The 20,933-nt window shown below is 40.4% G+C and overlaps 1 protein-coding gene across 1 annotated transcript in view; it reads left to right on the forward strand.

The window, feature by feature from the left end:
• LOC109430547 (uncharacterized) overlaps positions 1 to 20,933 on the forward strand; it is a 776,197-nt gene that overhangs the window by 546,672 nt on the left and 208,592 nt on the right. Inside the window, exon 6 of the mRNA XM_062852938.1 lies at positions 16,212 to 16,294. Within this exon, the coding sequence (XP_062708922.1) occupies positions 16,212 to 16,294 (83 nt within the window). The remainder of the gene's footprint in view (positions 1 to 16,211; positions 16,295 to 20,933) is intronic.

Raw genomic sequence — 20,933 nt, forward strand, 5'->3', positions numbered from 1 at the left:
TTCTTTCCGGAATATATTTAGATATCCCATTGTAGATTCCTCATAATGGTTCTTTTGGAACTTCTCTACAAGTTTCTTCTCAAATTTCTCATGCGCCACCGTCACGGATCTGTTAAGCAATTCTTTCTGCATATTTCAAGAGATCCTTCGAAAATTCTTATAGTAGTTTCTAGTAGATCCTACTGAACTTCCAAAAGGGGCTTCAGATATTCCTTCAAGAATATTTAGAATATAATTGTTTTTAGGACATATCCTGACCTCACTTTCAAAACTTCCACTTGATTTATGTTCGGGATTTTACAAGAAGTTCTTGTGAAGAAATAGTTCTGAGATAAAATTCATAAATAAAAATAAAATTAAAAAAAAAGAAAGAAATTCCTTTTATGATTTCATTTTCGGGTATTTCTCCAAAAGTTCATTCTCAAATTCCTCAGGAGTTGTTTCTGAGTTCTCTCAGTTCTCAGTAATATATTGAGAAATATATTGAGGGGCCACAGAAATAAATTCTGAAAAAAAAAATCCTAAAAGCAACTGGTGGAGGACTACTAGAAGAAAGCCCTGAAGTAATGCTAGAAAGTAGACATGTGGACTCTTAGTAGAGATATTATATACAGATTTATCTGTACCGACCATTAATAAACCACGTAGACTTTTTGGAGGGGGGGGGGGGGTTTGTCTGACCAAAGTCTATGCTCCATTCAAATTTCAATTTTTGTGTATGGTCGAAAGTCTACGAGGGGGAGGGGTGGTCTGAGATGGCCAAAATTTGGTCATCGTGGTTTATGAACAGCCCCATATAGATATCCGAGCATTCGTATAGTTTGCCTTTTGTATGAAATATAGATTTTTGATCGGGGAAAGGGGGACGTAGAGGGCTTGGGGTTGGAGATACAGATTCTTGAAAAAAGCCAAAGACAATTTTTAAAAAAACATCTGGCTTCCCTGAGCCCCAGGAAAATATAAGAAATACCCGACAAATTTTAGGAAGAATACCAGAAGGAACTGCTGGATGAACTACAGAAGGATTAATAGCAGAAACAATATCAAGATGGTTGGAATGTCATAAGCCTTGTTCTAACTCTGATCAAAATTTGGCCAAATCTGTTCAGACCTTATGTTATCTCCGGAATGATTCCGAGTGGAACCATGTGGTCAATGGATTGAAACAATAATGGATATTAGTGAGAGTCACGCAAAATTCGTCAATTTCCACTACCCTCCACCCCATTACTGAACAACTGTTGAGTTGGTCTACTGAATTTTGTGTGAATCATATGTACTCATTCAAACTTTTTTGACCTCCGATGTTGTCACTGTGCCTCATCGTTCCAACTGTCGACGTGAAGTTGAAACCGGAAGCTACACTGAACCGGATCGTGCGACCATCCTCGTTAGTAGTAGCTAGAGCATTCACTGACCATTCCGGATGCGAAAGTACGGGACGCGCACGTGGTTTCCATTGGTGCTGATGGCCTGTCGCCGGTGACGACGACGTCCACGACTGTGAGGCGATGCAATGCGCTGTTGGAAATTGTTCTGGAAAGAAAGTGCCGAAGCAAAATCCATTATCTGCTTTACTGGGAAAGCTCACTTTGTGAATGAACGGGAGAACGAGCGAATGGATGGCGCATAAATGTACATATAGAGAAGTAAATTTAGTGGGATGCAGTGCTGCAGCAGTGGGAGACTAAACATTTGCTATTGTCGATATGTTGAACTTGATATGGAATGGAAAACATTCTGAATATGTGTCTGATGGATCCAATTTGTGGCGGAGATGTGTTTGATATTTTTCTTTGTTGAAATATAAATTGTTTTCGAAATGAAGAAACGAGATGCACTTTTTCACCAAATGTATTGGATTGCGTTTTCCGGAAAATCCGGAAGAATTGAAAATCATTTAAAGTTGTTATATTGCTCAACTGAAAGCTGAAACAATTTCGCTATTAATCGTGAGCAATCAATTATGTGCCAACAAGTGGAACTGTACAAAAAAAAGTGTTGAGCGAATGTTCCATTTCCAGGAACGTTCTGTCTAGCGTTCTGTTCTTCCGGGTTGCCTCAAGTGTTCTAAATGATCACGCAGTGAATATTAAGAAGCTAATGAAGCCGTTTCACTTGGTTTACGAAAAAATAAGCATTTCTCCAGTTTATCTCAAAGAGCACAATTAATCCAAAATCGGGGTGAAAATTTTTCGTGCGTCAATTTGTTCGTTTCAAATTTGGAAGATTCGAATTCGTTTGAAAATGTGTGGTGATTATGTTCCAAGAAGAAAAAATGATTGAATGGTTCTAAATTGAGCCCCCACGAGTGCCCATAGCTGCCAATCAGCTTACGGTAACAATAATTCTGTTGGAATCGGTGACAAAAGTTGCATTCGATTTTCCGTCGTCGTCGGGTTAGCTTGCATCGACGTCTTTTCGTTTCGATTCTTCCTCATCATCGCGTCTCACCGCGTCACGACTTTTCACTGGTCGCTCTGGCGCTGGTGATCGTCCGCCGGGGGTGTAACCGTCAAGCTGAGAAAATCATTGGAAGTGTATGATACGACGAAAGGAAAAAACAGTGTCAAATAATGAAAACTAGCCTAAATTCGGAAAAAAAATGTGTAAATGTTACTATTCGGGATTGCTTTACACTTTAAAGTTCCAGATCGTCTAAATTTTGCTCTTTTATTCTCGAGCGGATGTAAATGATACCGTTTAAGGTATTAATAGCAATGGAGCAGTGGAGGGATGCGTTCCTGAGCTGGTGAGTTCGTTTAATGTTGTTTTTGTATTGTGAAATATATTTTTTGCAACTTCTCATCGTAATAGACCGTTTTACCTCACGCAAATCTGACAGGAAAAGGCCTACTTTCCCACACCAAATTAACAGTGCTGTAATGGTTCATTACAGCACTGATTTGCGTTGCGTAATGAACCATTACAGCACTGTTTTCAGTTTTGATCAACTTATTGATGCTTTCTGGACGCAGGTTTGAACAATTGTGACAACTTCACAGTATAACCTGCTATGAACAGACTTCCTTAATCATGGCTATGAACATCAGTGTGCAGTCTGATGAAAAAGTTTAATTAAAAACTATCCTCAAGTGGTAATTTATGAAGGTGCAAAAAACGTTGTACGCAACTCGGTGCAGAACTCGATTTTTACAGCACTCGTCGTAATTATCCAACTCGGCAAGCCTCGTTGGATAAATGTATGACTCGTGCTGTAAAAATCTTCATTCTGCACCTTGTTGCGTAAACTACTATTTCATGGCAGTCAAAGAAGGTAGGCAAAATATTATGTACTTGTTCGGTAACAATGATTTCCAATAGTTTTCAATATCGGGTTCATGTTGCAACTGTGGTTCGTTGCAATAATCGCCAAATCAAACCTAGGCTCATTGCTTTTAGTAAACCGTGATGACTCTGTAATTATTATTTCATTTTTCCTGATAGTATGGCATATTTGTAGCAATGCCCTATTTTTGTTGTACTTTTCTGTACATCCGGGAAGGGATCATTATATTTTTTCTCGTTTCAGAGAGCGAGTAATGGCGCTTAAGCCTAGGCTTTGAAGCCAGGATACATGGAGAAATGCCTGTGCCCCATCCCAGGAGAAGAGACGTCAACTATTACGGAGTGTGCATTAACCTTCTTAGCAGCACCACTCCCAACGTTTTTATGTTCAAACACAATCCCCCTAAAACGAAACGGTTGGTACGGTTGTCCCCGTTTCTTCCTTCATTCAATTCAAAAAGGTTTGTCAATCATGTTATTCATAAGTGGATAATCTGATTGCCTTAAATTTTTGAATTATCTTTCAACCCATTAGTCTGCACAGTGGGCCTGGCCATTTTAATATTTGTATCACATCTCTGATATGCTGCAAATATTAATGCTGACAAGAAAATATCAGAAGAAATTTTGATATTTCCAGGATGCTTTTCAATACTGGCTGTGCAAGCACTAGAATAGAATAGAATAGAATAGAAATGTATTGGATTGCGTTTTCCAGTATGCATCTTGTACTTTTTTTTCGCCTAATGTCCTTAATGAGTATTATCGCAAATACTGAACAGAAAACAATCTCATGTGTGCCGATTTACGTCGTTTGACCTTCAATGCCTAGTTTGGGTTATAACGACCCCAATCCAATCCCCACTCCGAAAAAGCAAACCTGCTATAAGTGCATTATATAGAAAATAATTTCTAGAATTAGCTCTACTAGTCCAAAATTGTGTCAAACGGTCCTGAAGTTCATATCTGCGCAAACATTTACTACAGTGAAAGGTGGCCTTATTTTTTTCTGTTGGAAAATTGAGCACAAATAAAGAACTACAACACGGTACACTGAAATGGCTTTACAGTTTTCTTTTCGCCGGCAAATATAATGCCAAACAGGAAAATACTATTCAGGTGACAGGAACCATTGAAGCTCCATCCATTGTGTCCCGTGTACAATACAAATCCTTGCCATCGAAAACCGGTATTTTATTTGGAGAATCAGCATTCAGAGCACTGACAACATACCTACATACAGCAATCGGCTCAATACGTATGGAGTAGCTACATGCATGGTAACCCAGCAGAAGAATCAGCACAAATGCATGGAAAGCCATTCTCGTATTTTTTTTTTCTGCTATCTCTTGCATTGTTTTGTTACAGCACATCTTCGTCGCAACTCGGCTTCATTCAACGTGCCATTCGCAGTAGATAACTACTCTCGTAGGAGGGGGCCAATTTGTGTCATTAGTTCTCTCGACTGTGTTGGGTTTTCTGTTGTTCTTTTGAAATTGTTGGGGAATACAGTCAGTGCAAGTAGTTCAACAGGATGAGCACATCAAGATCAATTGCCAATACAGTGTACATTAGACGGTGACGGCTCTAAATTAGGAGGACGACATTGAGGATGTTTTCTAGGAAATCAATATTTTCAGCTGTCTTTTGCTAAGGGTCCATAGAAGCGAAATAATAAATGTGCGGGTATTTTCCATTACATGAGTTAACCTAATCTGAAAATGAAAATGCAGGCTTTGACAGATGTAACATTAGCGGCCAAAAAAAGGACGGCAACAAGATCGGTAAAGTAGAAGATATATTGCAGGTATGATATCTGTCAAAATAACATGAGGATTGTCGAACATTTTTAAATAAGGTTTCGTGATATGGTGTAATGAAGAATTCAGCAAGACCATGTTGAGGGTGATGGAAGTTTTCTTGAGCTATTTTAAAGCGTTGCAGTGGCGGTCTCAAGGCTGGTACAGAAGAAGATGGGTTTCAGAGGGCTCAGGGACAAAATGTCGAAGGACAAATCGTCAAATGCCAAAACGTCGAATGCCAAGACGTTGAAAGGACAAAGTATCGAAAATGATTTCCTTTTTTAAAGTGCCCTTATTCTTTCTCCATTTGACGTTTATCCATTCGACCTTTTATGCATTCGACGTTTTGAACTTTCAACGTTTTGGCATTTCACGTTTTGTCTTGTGACGTGTTTCAAGGAGTTCATGGGGGTTTCGGGGGGCTTTTAAGGGAGTTTTAGAAGATTTCAGAGGCGATTCAAGGAGTTTCAGGAGGTTTCAAAGAGATTTAGAAGTTTAGGATAGCTTAGAAACCCTTCTAAGTTTGATTGATATTTGAAATTGATATCAAAACCACAGACAAACAGACGTATCACTTGGAACAAATTGCGATAAAAATCATCGTTACGAAATTATAATCGCTCAATGCTAACCACGCTGTGTTACGCAAACCACTCAATAGGTGGCGGTAGTGAACAAACGTCAAATCAAAGCGAAAAAGATGCGAGCGCCATGACCGAGAGATTTGCGAACTACAAAATATTTGAACTAACCGTTAAAAAGGGTAACGATGAGAAATGAGTAGAGTGAGACGTCTGTTTGCCTGTGTCAAAACGATTTCAAACATGTAGGGTTTTTTACCCCATTCCCATACAGGTAAACAAAAATTGTTCATTACATAAATTCGCAACGAAATGGCCGTTTTCGTCCTCTTCTTGCATCTGGATCAGATACCTTATTACGGTAACTTGTTGTTAACAGTGATTGATGTGAAGATTTTCTGCCAGAAAGTGGATTTTGAACGAGTTTATTGCACCTAGGCCAGCACCAGTGCCGAACTTCCAGCAAAATCAAATGGGAAAACAATTCGGCAGCTATATTTGTGCTGACGAAGTGCACTCGTCTGTATGTAATAGCTGCTTTGAACACTTGTGCTGCTTCAGAGTTACCGTGTGAACATGAAAAATGTTTAAGCAAAGTTTACATATGTAAAAAATATACAAATATAATATTTAAAAATCGTTATTTTCGGTGGGAATGCTCTATTCCAAATATAACATTTTGTGCTTTTAAAAGATGTGAATGTTCTTAAACAACTACTCTTGAAGAACACCTACATTTTTGAAAACAGGGTTGATTAATGATTTGCAAACCATCTTTTCTTGTAAAGTATAACAGCCATTTCATGAAAAAAGAATGGACTCGAAAATAAAACTGCTCCTATATTGCTCAATTTGGCTAGGAATGATCTTTACCAAAAAATAATTAGACCCGTACTTTTTTTTATTTCGCCATTAGGGTGGCCATTTTGAAAATAGAGTAGTCCAAAAAACGGCATTCCTCTTTTACTTTAATTTTCTAATCGCCATAACATTTGCTTTATCTTTATTAACGAGATTTTTAACCCGGGCCTAGTTCGTCTCGAACCAATAGACTAATTTGTTTTTAGTTCTAGATTTTAGAAAAATCCTTGAAAAATCCCAGAAGACTCTTGAAGAAATCCTAAAAGGAAGGAGTGAATTCTGGAGAAATACCGTTAAAATCACGGTTGAAATTTCCCGGAAGAGAAATTATTAAAAGAACTCTTGGAAAAATCTTAGAAGCAACTCTTAGTCAATCTTGAAAAAATCATGAATTAATCTCAGCATAAACTACAGGAAAAATTCTTGAAGAACTCCTGAGGGAATCCTTGAGGGAGCTTCTGGAGAAATTCATGAAATACTCCAAGAAACTTTTTGAGGAATTTCAGAAACAACTCCTTGAAAATCACAGATGAAACGTTTGAACAATTTCTAGAAAGAACTGCTAGAGGAATTCTCATAAAAAGATTAGAAGGATCTTCTTGGCGAATCGAAGACGAACTTGAGGATTACCAGAATTAACTCCTGGAGGACCACCAGTAAAAATGTTGGAGTAATTTCAGTAGGAACTCCTGGGGTTCCTTTTGAAGGATTCTTAGATCAATCTCTAAAGGCACTCTAAACTCTAAAGAAATTTGAGTAGAAACTTCCGTAGGTAAATCAGAAGAAGTTTGTGGAGGTATTCAGAAGGAACTGCAGCAATTGCCTGCTCTAGAGCAGGCAAATTCGCTCTTATTTCTGTACTAACTGAAGTGTACCCAGTAGTCCATGGCTGTATCTTTGTATATGAAAAGATATAAAGAATAAATAAAATAAACGGATATTTCAAAGAGATGGTTACGCATGGTTATTATGGTGGGTCAACGCTGTATGGGAAGATTTCAAATTGATCAGATTCAATCAGATCAAAGCTTTGTAGGTGTCCTTTGAAGTCTCAAATAACTGCGCAAAATTTGGACTGTTGGTTTAGCCTACATTTTGTGCATCGCGATTGAAGTTTGTATTGAATGTTACATGGGAAAACATACTTTTTCGTATTTTTCTTGAAAATTGCTCGAAATTGTACTATACCGTATAACCACTAGTGTAAAGTAATAGCCTAGGATGTGTCGAAAAACTTTGTCCAAGATCACAAATCGATTCGATGCATGTGGAAAAATATATACTCTTTGCATTTCTGGCCAAAAATTGAGATTTTGTTGTTGATGTTATTCCTTTACATGGCAAAGTCCTTTACTTCGTCAAAGTTTTTCAGGACATCTAAGGAACTAGAGAACCGAACAATGGTTTAGGCTGAAAAGTTGATCGATGTGTCGCTACAAGCGGGTCAACTAATCGATCAACTTTTCAGTGCAAATCGGCATTTGGTTCTCTAAATGTGTACTCTTGAAAATGTACAGAAAGGGTGGCTTCTTCTTACCTTCAGCTTAACTTCTGAACGTCTAATTTTTTTCACCATAACTGATTTTGTAATTGGTGAGTTAAAATTTATCTCTTTCGAGTTTAAAGGGATACATACCTTGCGGGGATCTAAAGTATATTAGCTAAACAATATACACATTCCAAATTTCAAACAGTTTGGAGCGCTGAAACCAAAGTTACAGTCAACTGTAGCGCGCACGCTGTACAGACTGAATGAAATGAAACTTAACACTAGTCAACGGACACGACCCACATTACGAGTACCAATGAATACGAGCAGGAAACCTTTCTTGCGAAAAGTGTCATCACTCAAAAGCGGGAATCGAACCCTCGCCCCATGACACGGTACGGTTATACGCTTGGTGACACTATCCGCACAGCCACACAGATAAAACAAAACGTGTAAATTTCCACTAGAAATGATGCACATAAAGGGAATGCGAGCATAAGCACAAATTTACGCGTGAGCTGAATTTCTCATTACTGATTCCTCATTAACGTGTAAATTTCATGCATCGCGGAATGGTTGGCTTTTTCCTCACTGGTCGGCATATTCACCACACAATTGAAATGATGTTTGCGAAATTCTTCGGCCAAGTGTCTAGGAAACAACAAAGAAATACACAACTTGCATGTTGGGTACTGCATATATTGCACATTTTATTGCTGGTTTTTGCGGAATACTCATTTTTGTTATCAATCGTATCTTAGATCATTTTCTACGGCTAATATTTCGTCTTGGATAGCTATCCGTGAGCGGCGCCGGGAAGCTGAAATGCAATCAATTGGAAAAAAGTTACATCACACTGCTTTTCTGTTCCAATAACACATTTTCATCACCTTACCGATAGTTTACTTAAAGTAAACACTGTTCAGCTGCCTCGTAGCGTTCACCAACTTGAAATTGAACATAAACTAGCACTTAACACTGGTTAAATCTGCAAATTTGTACGAGAAGTTTCACGACTTGCGCAAGGGCAATATGGCTGACTGTAAACAAGCCGGCTGGAGTCGTCATAGCTACGTCAATGAAAATTACACGATGTCATGTAAATTAATGATAATGTTGGGTGAAATATAATGGATTAGTTTATTTTAGCAATACATATGGATCAATGTTAAGAAACAAAGTATGTGCATGATACTCAACAGAGATTTACTGTTGAAATAGATTTACGCTTCGCAGCTTTAAGCGATTTTTCACTTTACACTATAGCTAAGTTTAAATATTTTTTTCTATGCACGAGGTTCCACGCAAACGTGATTGTTTCGACATAATGTTTACTAAAAGTTACCGATTTGATTTTTTTTAAATTTTTCGTATTTCAAATCTTGAAGTACTGAACGGTATATTTTAGCGAAACATTTTTTTTGCATGATAAAAACCAAAAAGGCATTGTTTTTTGGTGTAAACAGTTCAAACAAAGTATTTTTAAATCAACTATGCATTCATTAATAAAAAGTGAGCCGTTGAGTACTTCGAGATATGAAATACGACCTTGTCATCATTTTGTTAGTGAAATGCCATGCGTCCCTTTTTTCTACAGTTGAATGGTAAGTATCACCACCTGCGAATCCCAAGGTCGAAGGTACAAACTGGGGTCTCCAGTTAGCCTAGTGGTGAAGGCTATGGATCGCCAATCCGGAGATGGTGCACTCTTAGAAAAATTCATGTAAATTTAAGTTCTCTTGGATGCACATAAAAGGAGCGGCCCGTTTGACACAAATTTACATCTTCTATCACAAATAATGTCGAGCTAGCAATCGCTAAAACTGAATCGGTAGATGCACCATATGAAAGTAAAATTAATGCACTGGATTCGAACACTGGTCCGCTGATTGAGAGGCGCGGACTATACCTCTCGGCCATATCACCGAGATGTAGGGCAAGCGATAAATGTAAAACTGTTTCTACCTACCTGGTCAGATAGGTTTGTTGACATCTTGTGCAACCAACTCGAACTTACGTGATGGATGTAAAATTCAGTCAAATTTGCCATTCAGTCATAAAATGTTTACGTACGTTGATGGTTTACGTCACGTGTAAATTCCTAATTTTTTAAGAGTGTGGGTTCGATTCTCGTTCCAATCGGGAAAATTTTCGCGACTCCCTGAGCATAGTGTATCGTTGTGCTTGCCTCACAATATACAAATTCATGCAATGGCAGGCAAAGAAAGCCCTTCAATTAATAACTGTAGAAGTGCTAAAATAACACTAAGTAGAAGCGAAGCAGGCCAAGTCCCAGTGGGGACATAGAGCCATAAAGAAGAAGAAGAATAAGGCTCAATGCTGAGTGTTGGCAGATTTATTTTCAAATTTTCAAAGGTCGTTAATTTTGTCTGGTATTGTTATGATCTTGTAATATCTTAAGGAGAAACTTCAAAGAACACAAACATGGCTGCCACAATGGGCGACTTGGTCCTCTACTCGCATTTTCAAGAGCACCAATCTTGAAAATTCGTAAACAAATGCGCTCGATTTGGAAAAGCTGCCTCTTTTTGCAAGTGAGCAAAGCCAGGATAAACAAGTGCGGCTTGGTTTAATGCTTCTTTCGTCAGATTTGTGCCTCTAAAGTTTGTATGCAAAATCGCAAAGGGATTTCTTGATGTTTCACCTTAACGTGTTATTATTGAGAATTTCGCCATGCTAGATGTTGATATAAATTCTGATCTTGAACCTTTTATCGCAAACTAACTAATAACTAAATATGTTATTTGCTGGAATTTCCATCTAATCGGGAAGTTTATGCTCTGTATTATTTATCTTGTGGTGGAGGAATGTTGGTTCAAAGGTGACCAAAATATGGTCTTTGTAGTATATGACTGACACATATGCTTTATGGGTATACATTGTTTTCAGTACTGTGGTATTAACACCTGGCTGTAGCCGATAAAGTAAATTATTGCCGCCAGTCACATCTGTTTGCCTTCACTCTCTCAAATACCAGCACCAGGGACAATCAATCATATTAACGACAGTTTTCGTCCACCGGTTCTTTTCCACTCAATCTCAATCCACCCAACAAAACCCACGCAAGGTTCTCATCTTCCACCGTCCGACGAAAACATATTTCGGGACTAATTTATTCTTTGCCAGCAAATTATTTCTCCCTCAGCTACTATTTCATTCACAGGCTGACGTACTGACTGACCACTTAAAACGTTTACGCCAGGCTGAAACCCCATCTCAAGCGAAACGAGCCTCAGCGGAATAATTGAAATATCGTTAAACCATCATAAATTTAAATTTTAATTGACTTTGACAAGTTGCCGTCAGGTATTCTTGAGTGTACAAATCGAAAGCTTTCTAGAAACTTTCACGCGTTTGCCAGGCTGCTAAAACGGGAACGGGAAGATCAACTTTGGTGATTAAAATTTGCTAGTAATTTGATAGTACTCGACTAGCAGTTCCAATGAGCGTCGGATTAGCTGCCCTCCTTCCGACTAAACTAGGAAACACGGTGGCGGCTTCTTACCGTAGATTGCGATGGATTCAAAAGTGTTGAAAGCCAGGAAGTCAGTGCTGAAGAAAGAGCATCCACTCGAAAATCGAGTTCTAATCCCTCGTTGCTCCTGTTGAAGCCAGTGTGAAGTCAACGCTGCTGGAAGCCCTGTTTAATTCTTTATAAAAAGTTGCTCCTTTCACTAGCAGTTCATGTCGAGGATCAACCGATACCTGTCTGTGTGGCATGCCTCTGCAGTAGTGGAAGATGCCCACGGTGCGGTGGAAGGGCGAAATGGACGGGAAAGAATGCCGTCAGCGAAAATCTCCACCTCCACGATAATAGCATAAATTTCAAACTTTTTAATCCCGGAGGGGAAATTTCCTAAACAGTATATTGATATAGCAAACTATAAATATGATGACAGCTCAGCTGGAAAGTTTGGCCGGAAGCACAATTTCACAATGCAGCGTCACACCAGACCGCACACTGGTCGGGCATCGAGCGAAGTGGAGGCCAGAATAAATCGTACGTTATTATTGGTTCCCTTTCGTATCGCTCTTAAAACAAATGATTGAGGCGGTATTTGCATTTTTTCTTATTTTTGTATTTTTGCGATGCTGTCTTGTTAAATTCAGAGTTGTTTACTCAATATTTCTAAATTTCGGCGCCCTTATACTGGATGATGGCACGGTAAAGGCTGGGTATGCTGCGCAATTCAGATCCCATTGTGATCCACTAGCATCTGCCCAGCAACTCCTATCCCTACCTCCTCGTGGTACCGGCCGGAAACTATGAGCTACCTTAGGGAAGGTCGGGTAACCAACCCCGGTTGGAATTATCGTCGTAGGCTGACAGGGAAGGGGGAGTTTGCTTCGGCAAATCTGAGCGTCTGTTCTCCAGGAGGAGCGGCTCACAACAGCGTCTGATCCCCATGTTGGGGGCGGCTGTTCAACGTCCGAGTGCCAGGGAAGGACTCTAAGCTGAACTGTACTCCGGAAAGAAGGGTGTTGGTGTCAGGCCCTACGAGCCAGCCGTAAAATAAACATTGTAATGGAAAATCAACAACAGAATAATACGAACCGAGACCAACGGCAACGATCCCAGCGAACAAAAAGGACTTGCGATTGGAAACTCGGTACGTGGAACAGCTGATCTCTCAACTTCATTGGGAGCACCCGCATACTCGCTGATCTACTGAAGGACCGCGGGTTCGGCATCGTAGCGCTGCAGGAGGATCCATGGTGCGAACGTTTAGAGGTAATCATATCATCTACCAGAGCTGCGGCAACACACGCGAGCTGGGAACAGCTTTCATTGTGATGGGTGATATGCAGAGGCGCGTGATCGGTTGGTGGCCGATCGACGAAAGAATGTGCAGGTTGAGGATCGAGGGCCGATTCTTCAACTTCAGCATAATAAACGTGCACAGCCCTCACTCCGGAAGCATTGATGATGACAAAAACGCATTTAACGCGCAGCTCGAACGCGAGTACGATCGCTGCCCAAGCCGCGACGTCAAGATCATCATAGGAGATTTGAACACTCAGGTAGGCCAGGAGGAGGAATTCAGACCGACGATTGGTAAGTTCAGTGCCCACCAGCGCAGCAGACGAACGAAAACGGCCTTCGACTCATTGATTTCGCTGCCTCCAAAAATATGGCCATACGTAGCACCTTTTTCCAACACAGCCTCCCTTATCGTTACACCTGGAGATCACCACAGCAGACGGAATCTCAAATCGACCACGTTCTCCTACCACTATCTGGTGATACTCAAACTGCGCCCACAACTCTCCGTCATCAACAATGTACGGTACCGGCGACCGCCACGGTACAACCTAGAGCGTCTGAAACAACCGGATGATGCCTCAGCATTCGCGCAGAATTTTGAGGCCGCGTTGCCAGACGAGGGTGAGCTCGATGAGGCCCCTCTAGAGGACTGCTGGAGTACAGTGAAAGCAGCCATCAACGACGCAGACGAGAGCACCATCGATACGTGGAACGGCATCGACGGAACGAATGGTTCGACGAAGAGTGCAGAACGGTTTTGGAGGAGAAGAACGCAGCGAGGGTGGTAATGCTGCAGCAAGGGACCCGACAGAACGTGGAACGTTACAAACAGAAGCGGAAACAGCAGACCCACCTCTGTCGGGAGAAAAAGAGCTGCCTGGAAGAAGCGTAGTGCCTGGAAGAAGCGTAGAAATGGAACTGCTGTGGAATCACGGAAGTTCTATCAGAAGCTCAACGCATCCCGCAATGGCTTCGTGCCGCGAGCCGGAATATGCAGGGATGAAGACGGAGGCCTCTTGGTGGAAGCAGCACATTGATCAGCACATGAACGGCATGGAGAACGTAGGCACGGGAGCCCACGCCAACGGAGGAAACGAAGACGCCAGTGCAGCGGAGGACGGAAATGAACCAACTCCCACGCTGAGGGAAGTTAAGGATGCCATTCACCAGCTAAAAATCAACAAAGCAGCTGGTAAGGATGGTATCGCAACTGAACTCATCAAAATGGACCCAGAAAAGTTGGCCACCTGTCTGCATCGGCTGATGGTCAGGATCTGGGAACCTAAAAGCTACCGGAGGAGTGGAAGGAAGGGGTTATCTGCCCCATTCACAAGAAAGGCAACCATTTGGAATGTGAGAACTTCAGAGCGATCACTATTTTGAATGCTACCTACAAAGTGCTATCCCAGATCATCTTCCGTCGTCTGTCACCTGAAACGATTGAGTTCGTGGGAAGTTATCAAGCCGGCTTCATCGATGGCTGGTCGACAACGGACCAGATCTAAACCGTACGGCACATCCTCCAGAAATGCCGTGAATACCAGGTCCCAACGCATCACCTGTTCATCGACTTCAAGGCGGCATACAACAGTATCGTCTGCGCAGAGCTATGGAAAATCATGGACGAGAACAGCTTTCCCGGGAAGCTTAGCAGACTGATATGAGCAACGATGGACGGTGTGCAGAGCAGCGTGAAGATTTCGGGTGAACTATCCAGTTCATTCGAATCTCGACGGGGACTACGACAAGGTGGTAGACTTTCCTGTCTACTATCAACATCCGGGGTACGATCTTCACGAAATCCAGCCAATTTTCTGTTTTGCGGATGACATGGACATTATTGCTAGAACATTTGGAATGGTAGCAGAACTGTACACCCGCCGGAAACGTGAAGTAGCAAAGGTCGAACTGGTTTTGAATGCGACTAAGACAAAGTACATGCTGGTAGGTGGGACTGAGCGAGACAGGACAGGCCTTGGCAGCGATGTTACGATAGACGGGAATATTTCCGAGGTGGTAGAATATGGCGGCAAATTATTGATTCAGTGTTATAGTAAATTTGATGATGAACTAAATAAATGAAATGAACATGGAATTCGTCAGCTCAAGCTTTAAATGTGTGACAATATTCATACACATTCATACACATTTTGACCAAGCACAACGTTTGTGCCCATTGTTCGCCACCCGAGAGGGCGAAATGTTTTCAGCTGCTGCTGGTGCTGTTGCTGCTGGATGACTTTCGGCAAAATGAAAAGTACGTTTGTCTTGCTTCAGAGCCAACTGGCACTGAACTATTTTCCAACAGCTTTTCTGTTCAGCAGCCCACCAACAACGCAACGCAACAACGCAGGAAGTACAAAGTTGAGTTGTTTGAGTGCCAGCGGTCGCTCAAAAGAAGCACTGGGCACAATTTGCAGCAGTTAGCACAGAAATGGGGCAGCCAGAGTTGATATTCTAATGGACTTCTGCATCGGTTTGAGGCAGACCATCAGACGCAGCTCGGATATCTGCTGAGGTGCAGGGGTTAGAAAAGGTTTGATCAAAATTGTTGAAATGCTTACCGTGGCGTATAATTTTACAGCAGATTGCAGGTTCAGGTCATTAAACAGTAGGGGTTAATGATCAGATTTTTCTTCTTTTTTTAAATTCAAAATATTTACTTTACACAGATACTTCGTTCAGTTTGTCATCAGAAATAGTAAATCACCGTTCCCTATGAAAGTAGCCGGATTTGTTACGGGAAGCATGCTTCGGAAAGCGTAGCACAGACAGTGCCTGTCAGACCCTTCTCCGCGTTTGGTCCCATTGAGCAAATACGACAGACTGCCACGCTGTTTTGTGACGAAGGCGTTTTCCAACTTCTAAGAAATTGAATGAACCTTTTCGCACGCAAGAGTCAGTCACCTTTGAGGGGGATATAATCCATTTCCTTCGAATTGTTTAAGACGCTTGTGGAAGAGTGTCACACTTTTGGAATCAACAGGAACATCGGAAACCCCAGAGTGGCGTTTTTGTTCATAGGTTTTGACACGAAATTATGTTTATTTTAGAAACAGCGTAAACAATATTTATGAGCATAAGCAAGCATAGATGACCGTAAAATTCGTCTGCACAAAGTTCTTAGGTAGTTATTGCTCCGTTATAGCTCAAAATTCTCATAGAGCTATATATAGGGCCAACAAATCGATCCTAGAATTGGTCAACAGGCCAAAAAGCGGGGTCGATATACGTTGCTACTAAAGATTGAGTATACCTCTGCATCTCCACAGTTGGTGCAGGAAAGAGTTTTTGTATAATTTCTTTTTGATGGTACCTCTCGTGCTATACTTCTACCTTGCAATTCTTTAGCATCTAGTACACAAGCAATCAATTCAAATATCTCTCCTTTCTTTTTTTTCCAGATTCTCGAATCAACACACCCCGGTTCAATCAACATTCGTGGCTTGCTTTCCCGGCACTAAGGGGTGCCTATAAACACGTCCAGGTGAGTACTACCAGTTCCCTACAATCAATGGAGGTGTCATGACCGATTGCGTGAATGCATGTATTTATTTCGCAATGAAAACAGCGCTGTAGTATGCGCAATGATTCAAGTGCACATTCACTTCCGATCAAAAATTTTGAGACTCCCCCTCAAGAACATAGTGTTTTTCTCAAGATAATCAATCAAAAAACTACCAATTTGGATTTGAACAATTTTCCAATATTTTTTCTATGAAAACTTCACTTAAAGTTGCAACATTTTCTAAAAAATAGACGAATTCTCAAAAAACTGGGTCTACTAAATTTTCGTATGTTACATATTTACATTACATATTTACTGTAAACATTCCAATGCATTTCACCGAATTGAAGATGACGAGGTTGTCGACTCTTTAATGTTCGGTAAATAATAGGTTATATTATAGCTTTCATCAGGTTGGTTGACCCTACTATGATAAAAACTTTTTTTTCTAAAAATATTGCGACATAAGGAAAACTTTACAAATATTTAAGCAACATTCTAGCTATTTTAGGGAACATTTTAGCTAATTAGGAAAGATATGGACTTCAAAACTCCCTGATTTGTAAGGGAGACCCCATACATTTGATCGGTAGTGTACATTCGAGCATAGCACATACGCAGATGTGGTACGGGATAAATCATCTGTTAAAACAAAAATCAACCCACGCAAAATGTGCATTTAAATTGATCAACAAACCCGATGAATAATAGTTTGGCTCTGCTGGTTAAACGTTATGCCGAACACCACAAACCGTCTGAATGAAGCAAGTTTCGCCAGTAAAAAAAAGCGACGCCGGAAATGTTCTACCTTTGATCAACGGTAGGTGTTGTGGTGCCCACACTACACCAAACTGCAGGACTATTCACACACGTGTGCGCCATTGTTTGGCATCCGAAGTGCAGCGCACTTTTATTCCCCTGGCCATTCGGAACTAAATTGGGGTTCTCAAATGTTCCAAATTTGGGCATGCTTGGGGAATTGAAACTGTATATATACAATTTTCTTGTTTGGTACGTCTGGTAACGGTCGCTTTGGTTTTGATCTAGATCTGCTGAAACTGATCTAGATAAATTTTGTCTTTCTATATGGCGCTCTAGTGTTCTCGATATGCATCCTAGAGGGTTGGAGTCTTCGGTAAAGTGCTTTGGATTGGTTGGTACTACATTTTCACGTATTCGGTTTTGATCTAGATCTGCTGAAACTGATCTAGATAAGTCGGATGAATTTGGCACTCTCAGTCTTGAAAATCAAACGATTTATTTTATTCTGCCCGACGTTTCGGCCATGGGATGTGGCCTTTTTCAAGGGAAAAACTATATTTTGAAAAAGGGGGGTTTGGTTGGTCACAATATCACTTCTAAAGTTCTTAAACTAGTCTTACTTGGTCTATCGTTTTTGTCCTAAATTGTCTGGTTTTGTGGTTGTCGGTTGGTCAACCCCCCTTTTTCAAAATATAGTTTTTCCCTTGAAAAAGGCCACATCCATGGCCGAAACGTCGGGCAGAATAAAATAAATCGTTTGATTTTCAAGACTGAGAGTGTCAAATTCATCCGATCAACATAATTCCAGTCGTTTGCCAAGAACAGATCTAGATAAGTTTTATTTTTCGATATGACGCTCTGGTGCTCTTGGCATGCATTCTAGAGGGTTGGAGTCTTCGACAAAGAGCTTTGGATTTGTTGGAACTACATTCTCTCATCTTCGGTTTTGATCTAGATCTGCTAAAACTGATCTAGATAAGTTTTGTTTTTCAATATGATGCTCTAGTGTTCTTTGTATGCATCCTAGAGGGTTGGAGTCTTAGACATCGGATTGGTTGGTACTACATTTTAATGTCTTCGGTATTGATCCAAATCTGCTGAAACTGATCTAGATAAGTTCTTTCTTTCGATACGTTGCTCTAGTGCTCTCGGTATAAAAAGACACTACACCGTCTTCAACCAGAGGTTGCACAGACTGAACATTCACTAACATTAGGCACGATACACCCAGTAGACTAGTGGAGGATTTTTCGTTTGACGAAAAGTTTCCTCCGGCTGGAGCGGGAATCGAACCTAACTCCGTGGCACTCACAATACGCCTAAACGACTGACGCCGCTAACCGCACGGCCACGAAGCCTACAGCATTTTATAGGATGGGAGTCTTCGGTAAAGTATTTTGATTACATTTTAATGTCTTCGGTTTTGATCTAGATCTGCTGAAACTAATCTAGATAAGTTTTATCTTTCGATACGACGCTCTAGTGTTCTGAAATTACAAAGAAGAAGCCCTGAACGATTTTTTTTGCATAAACTCATGTGGAAATCTGTGCAGAAGTTTCTGCCTAAATCAATGAATGTATTAATAAATTAATAAAATATTCTCAAGAGGGGTTCCTGTAAGATTTTTTTTGGGTGGATCCGATGGGAATTTTCGATGAAATTCCTAAAGCAATTCCTAAGCAAATCTGGTGAACTTCCTGTTCGAATGAATTAAATGCTTTGACTGTTTTCCTGCTCTCCGCATCGACCAATGTGGCGCTAGCTTCTATGCGCGAAAGATCGCTAAAAGTAAATCGCAAAAATATTGTATGGCGAATAGCACCTAATGGCGTATCTCTCGAAGTGAAACACATTATTCGAAAATATATTTGGTAACGGTTGTGCACAATGATGACCGGTTTGGTGCATACCAACTATTTTTTCGGTAAAAGCTTTTCATTTCGAGAAATTCGAGTTTAGATGCTTTTCGCCATACAGAATAAAATTATTTTACTCCTGTTGAGCAACATTGAACGCACTCTCTGCCAGTAATCCATAGTTAACTCTGGAAAATTTTCTGAAAAAAATACTGGAAGAATTTCTGAAAGGATCTCGAATGGTTTTTCAAACGTTTACCAAGAGGAATTTCTGAAGCAATCCCTAGTACAGTTTCAGAAGAAGCCCGTGAAATTGTACCTAAAAGAATTCTTGAAGAAATTTCTGAAGAAATTCTTGGGGAATATCTGAAGAAAGTGCTGAAGAAATATCCTAAAGAATCCTTGGAAAAATATTGAAAGAAACCGCAGCAGCAGTTTCTGAAAGAAGTCTAGGTAGATTTAAAGACGGACTTCCTGGAGTAATATCTGAAGGAATCCATGGAGCTATTTTGAAAAAAAAATCCATAGACAATTTCTTCAAGGAATCCTTGGATAAATATATGGAGACATCTCATAAAGAATTTCTGGGGGGAGATTAAAAAAAAAAATCTGATGGAATCTCAGGAAAATTTCCTAAAGACATACTTGTAGAAATTTCAGGATGAATTCTGAACTTTAATTTTCTGAAGAACTAAATCACTGAAGGTATTTCTGGAGGAATCCATTGCTGATTTCCTGAAAGGATTCTCGTGCAGATATTTGAGAATTTACTGAGTATACACATGGAGGCATCTCTAGAGAAATACTTAGTGAAATTTCTGAAAGAATCTCTACTCTAGAAGAATTTGTAAAGCAAATTCCAGAGGATTATTGAAGATGTTCTAAAGGAATTTTCAAGAGGCATCCGTGCAAGCCTTTTTGAAAATAATTCCTGGATAATTTTCTCTGGGAAACCTTGGAGCAATTTCAGAAATAATCCAAGGAAGGTTTTATAAAGGAGTTTTTAAATAAAGTGCTAGTGTAATATCTAGAAAACTTTGGGAACAACTTCGATTTTGCAAATCATAAGGCATGCAAACGATTTGCAATGGTAAAGTTTCAGCTAATGATTGCGAACCTCTGCACTCCACTCCGTACGCTTTCGAATATTCCGCAGTGAAGCTATTATGATGAGCGAACTCTACAACTGTATGTGCTGCATCCGGGAACCAATCTTCTATAGCCATAGGCGGCAGAGTATCCACCGCTGCTGATCATGGCGTGCACCTATTCGCAGCGTCCAAAATTGCAAAAAAATACAACAACAACAAAAAACACGAAGAAATAGAACAGCTACAAATGGGCTGGAAAAAAGCAACGAGCCGAAAAAACCACTCCTGCAACAATAACTCGTGCACACAACAATATCTGGCCAGGCTAGTACCACGCTAGGTGCTGTCGCATCATAGCCGGCATGTTCTCGTTGCAACCAACCGGTCAATGCAGCAGTCAATGTATGGTGAAGTGTTTGTGGAGCACACCTTTGGAAAATAGTTGGCGTTTGTTGGTTAACCATCGAATGCTGGGTGGTTGAAGTTGAATGTACTACGCTCACTAGACTAGATGCACTATCTGTGTAGTTCCTGTTTAAATGTTGCAAAATGTGTTCTGTGGATATCTAATTGTTTAGCAAATGTGGCAAATATGTATCTACTCAAATCCAATTTGTTTGCGATAGTAAAAACATAATTACCATCATCTCAGCATAATGGTCTACGAGTTTTCTTAGCAAATTGAACTTTGTCTTCTTCTTGTGTTCTTCAGCATAGTGTTCTATGATCACTCCCACAATCATACACTCAAACCTCCATTTTGGTCGAATCCATTTTGATAAAATATATTTAGGTCCCTCCATTTAGGTAACGTTACCTATATGGAATCTGGTTGTGTTAATAGAAGTTGGGGTGTTTTAAAGCCTGTATCCGAAACCCGGACACAGAAGTGCGAATGTAGCTCTGTA

The sequence above is a fragment of the Aedes albopictus genome, chromosome 2, assembly GCF_035046485.1.
Source record: "Aedes albopictus strain Foshan chromosome 2, AalbF5, whole genome shotgun sequence".
Taxonomy (NCBI): Eukaryota; Metazoa; Arthropoda; class Insecta; order Diptera; family Culicidae; genus Aedes; species Aedes albopictus.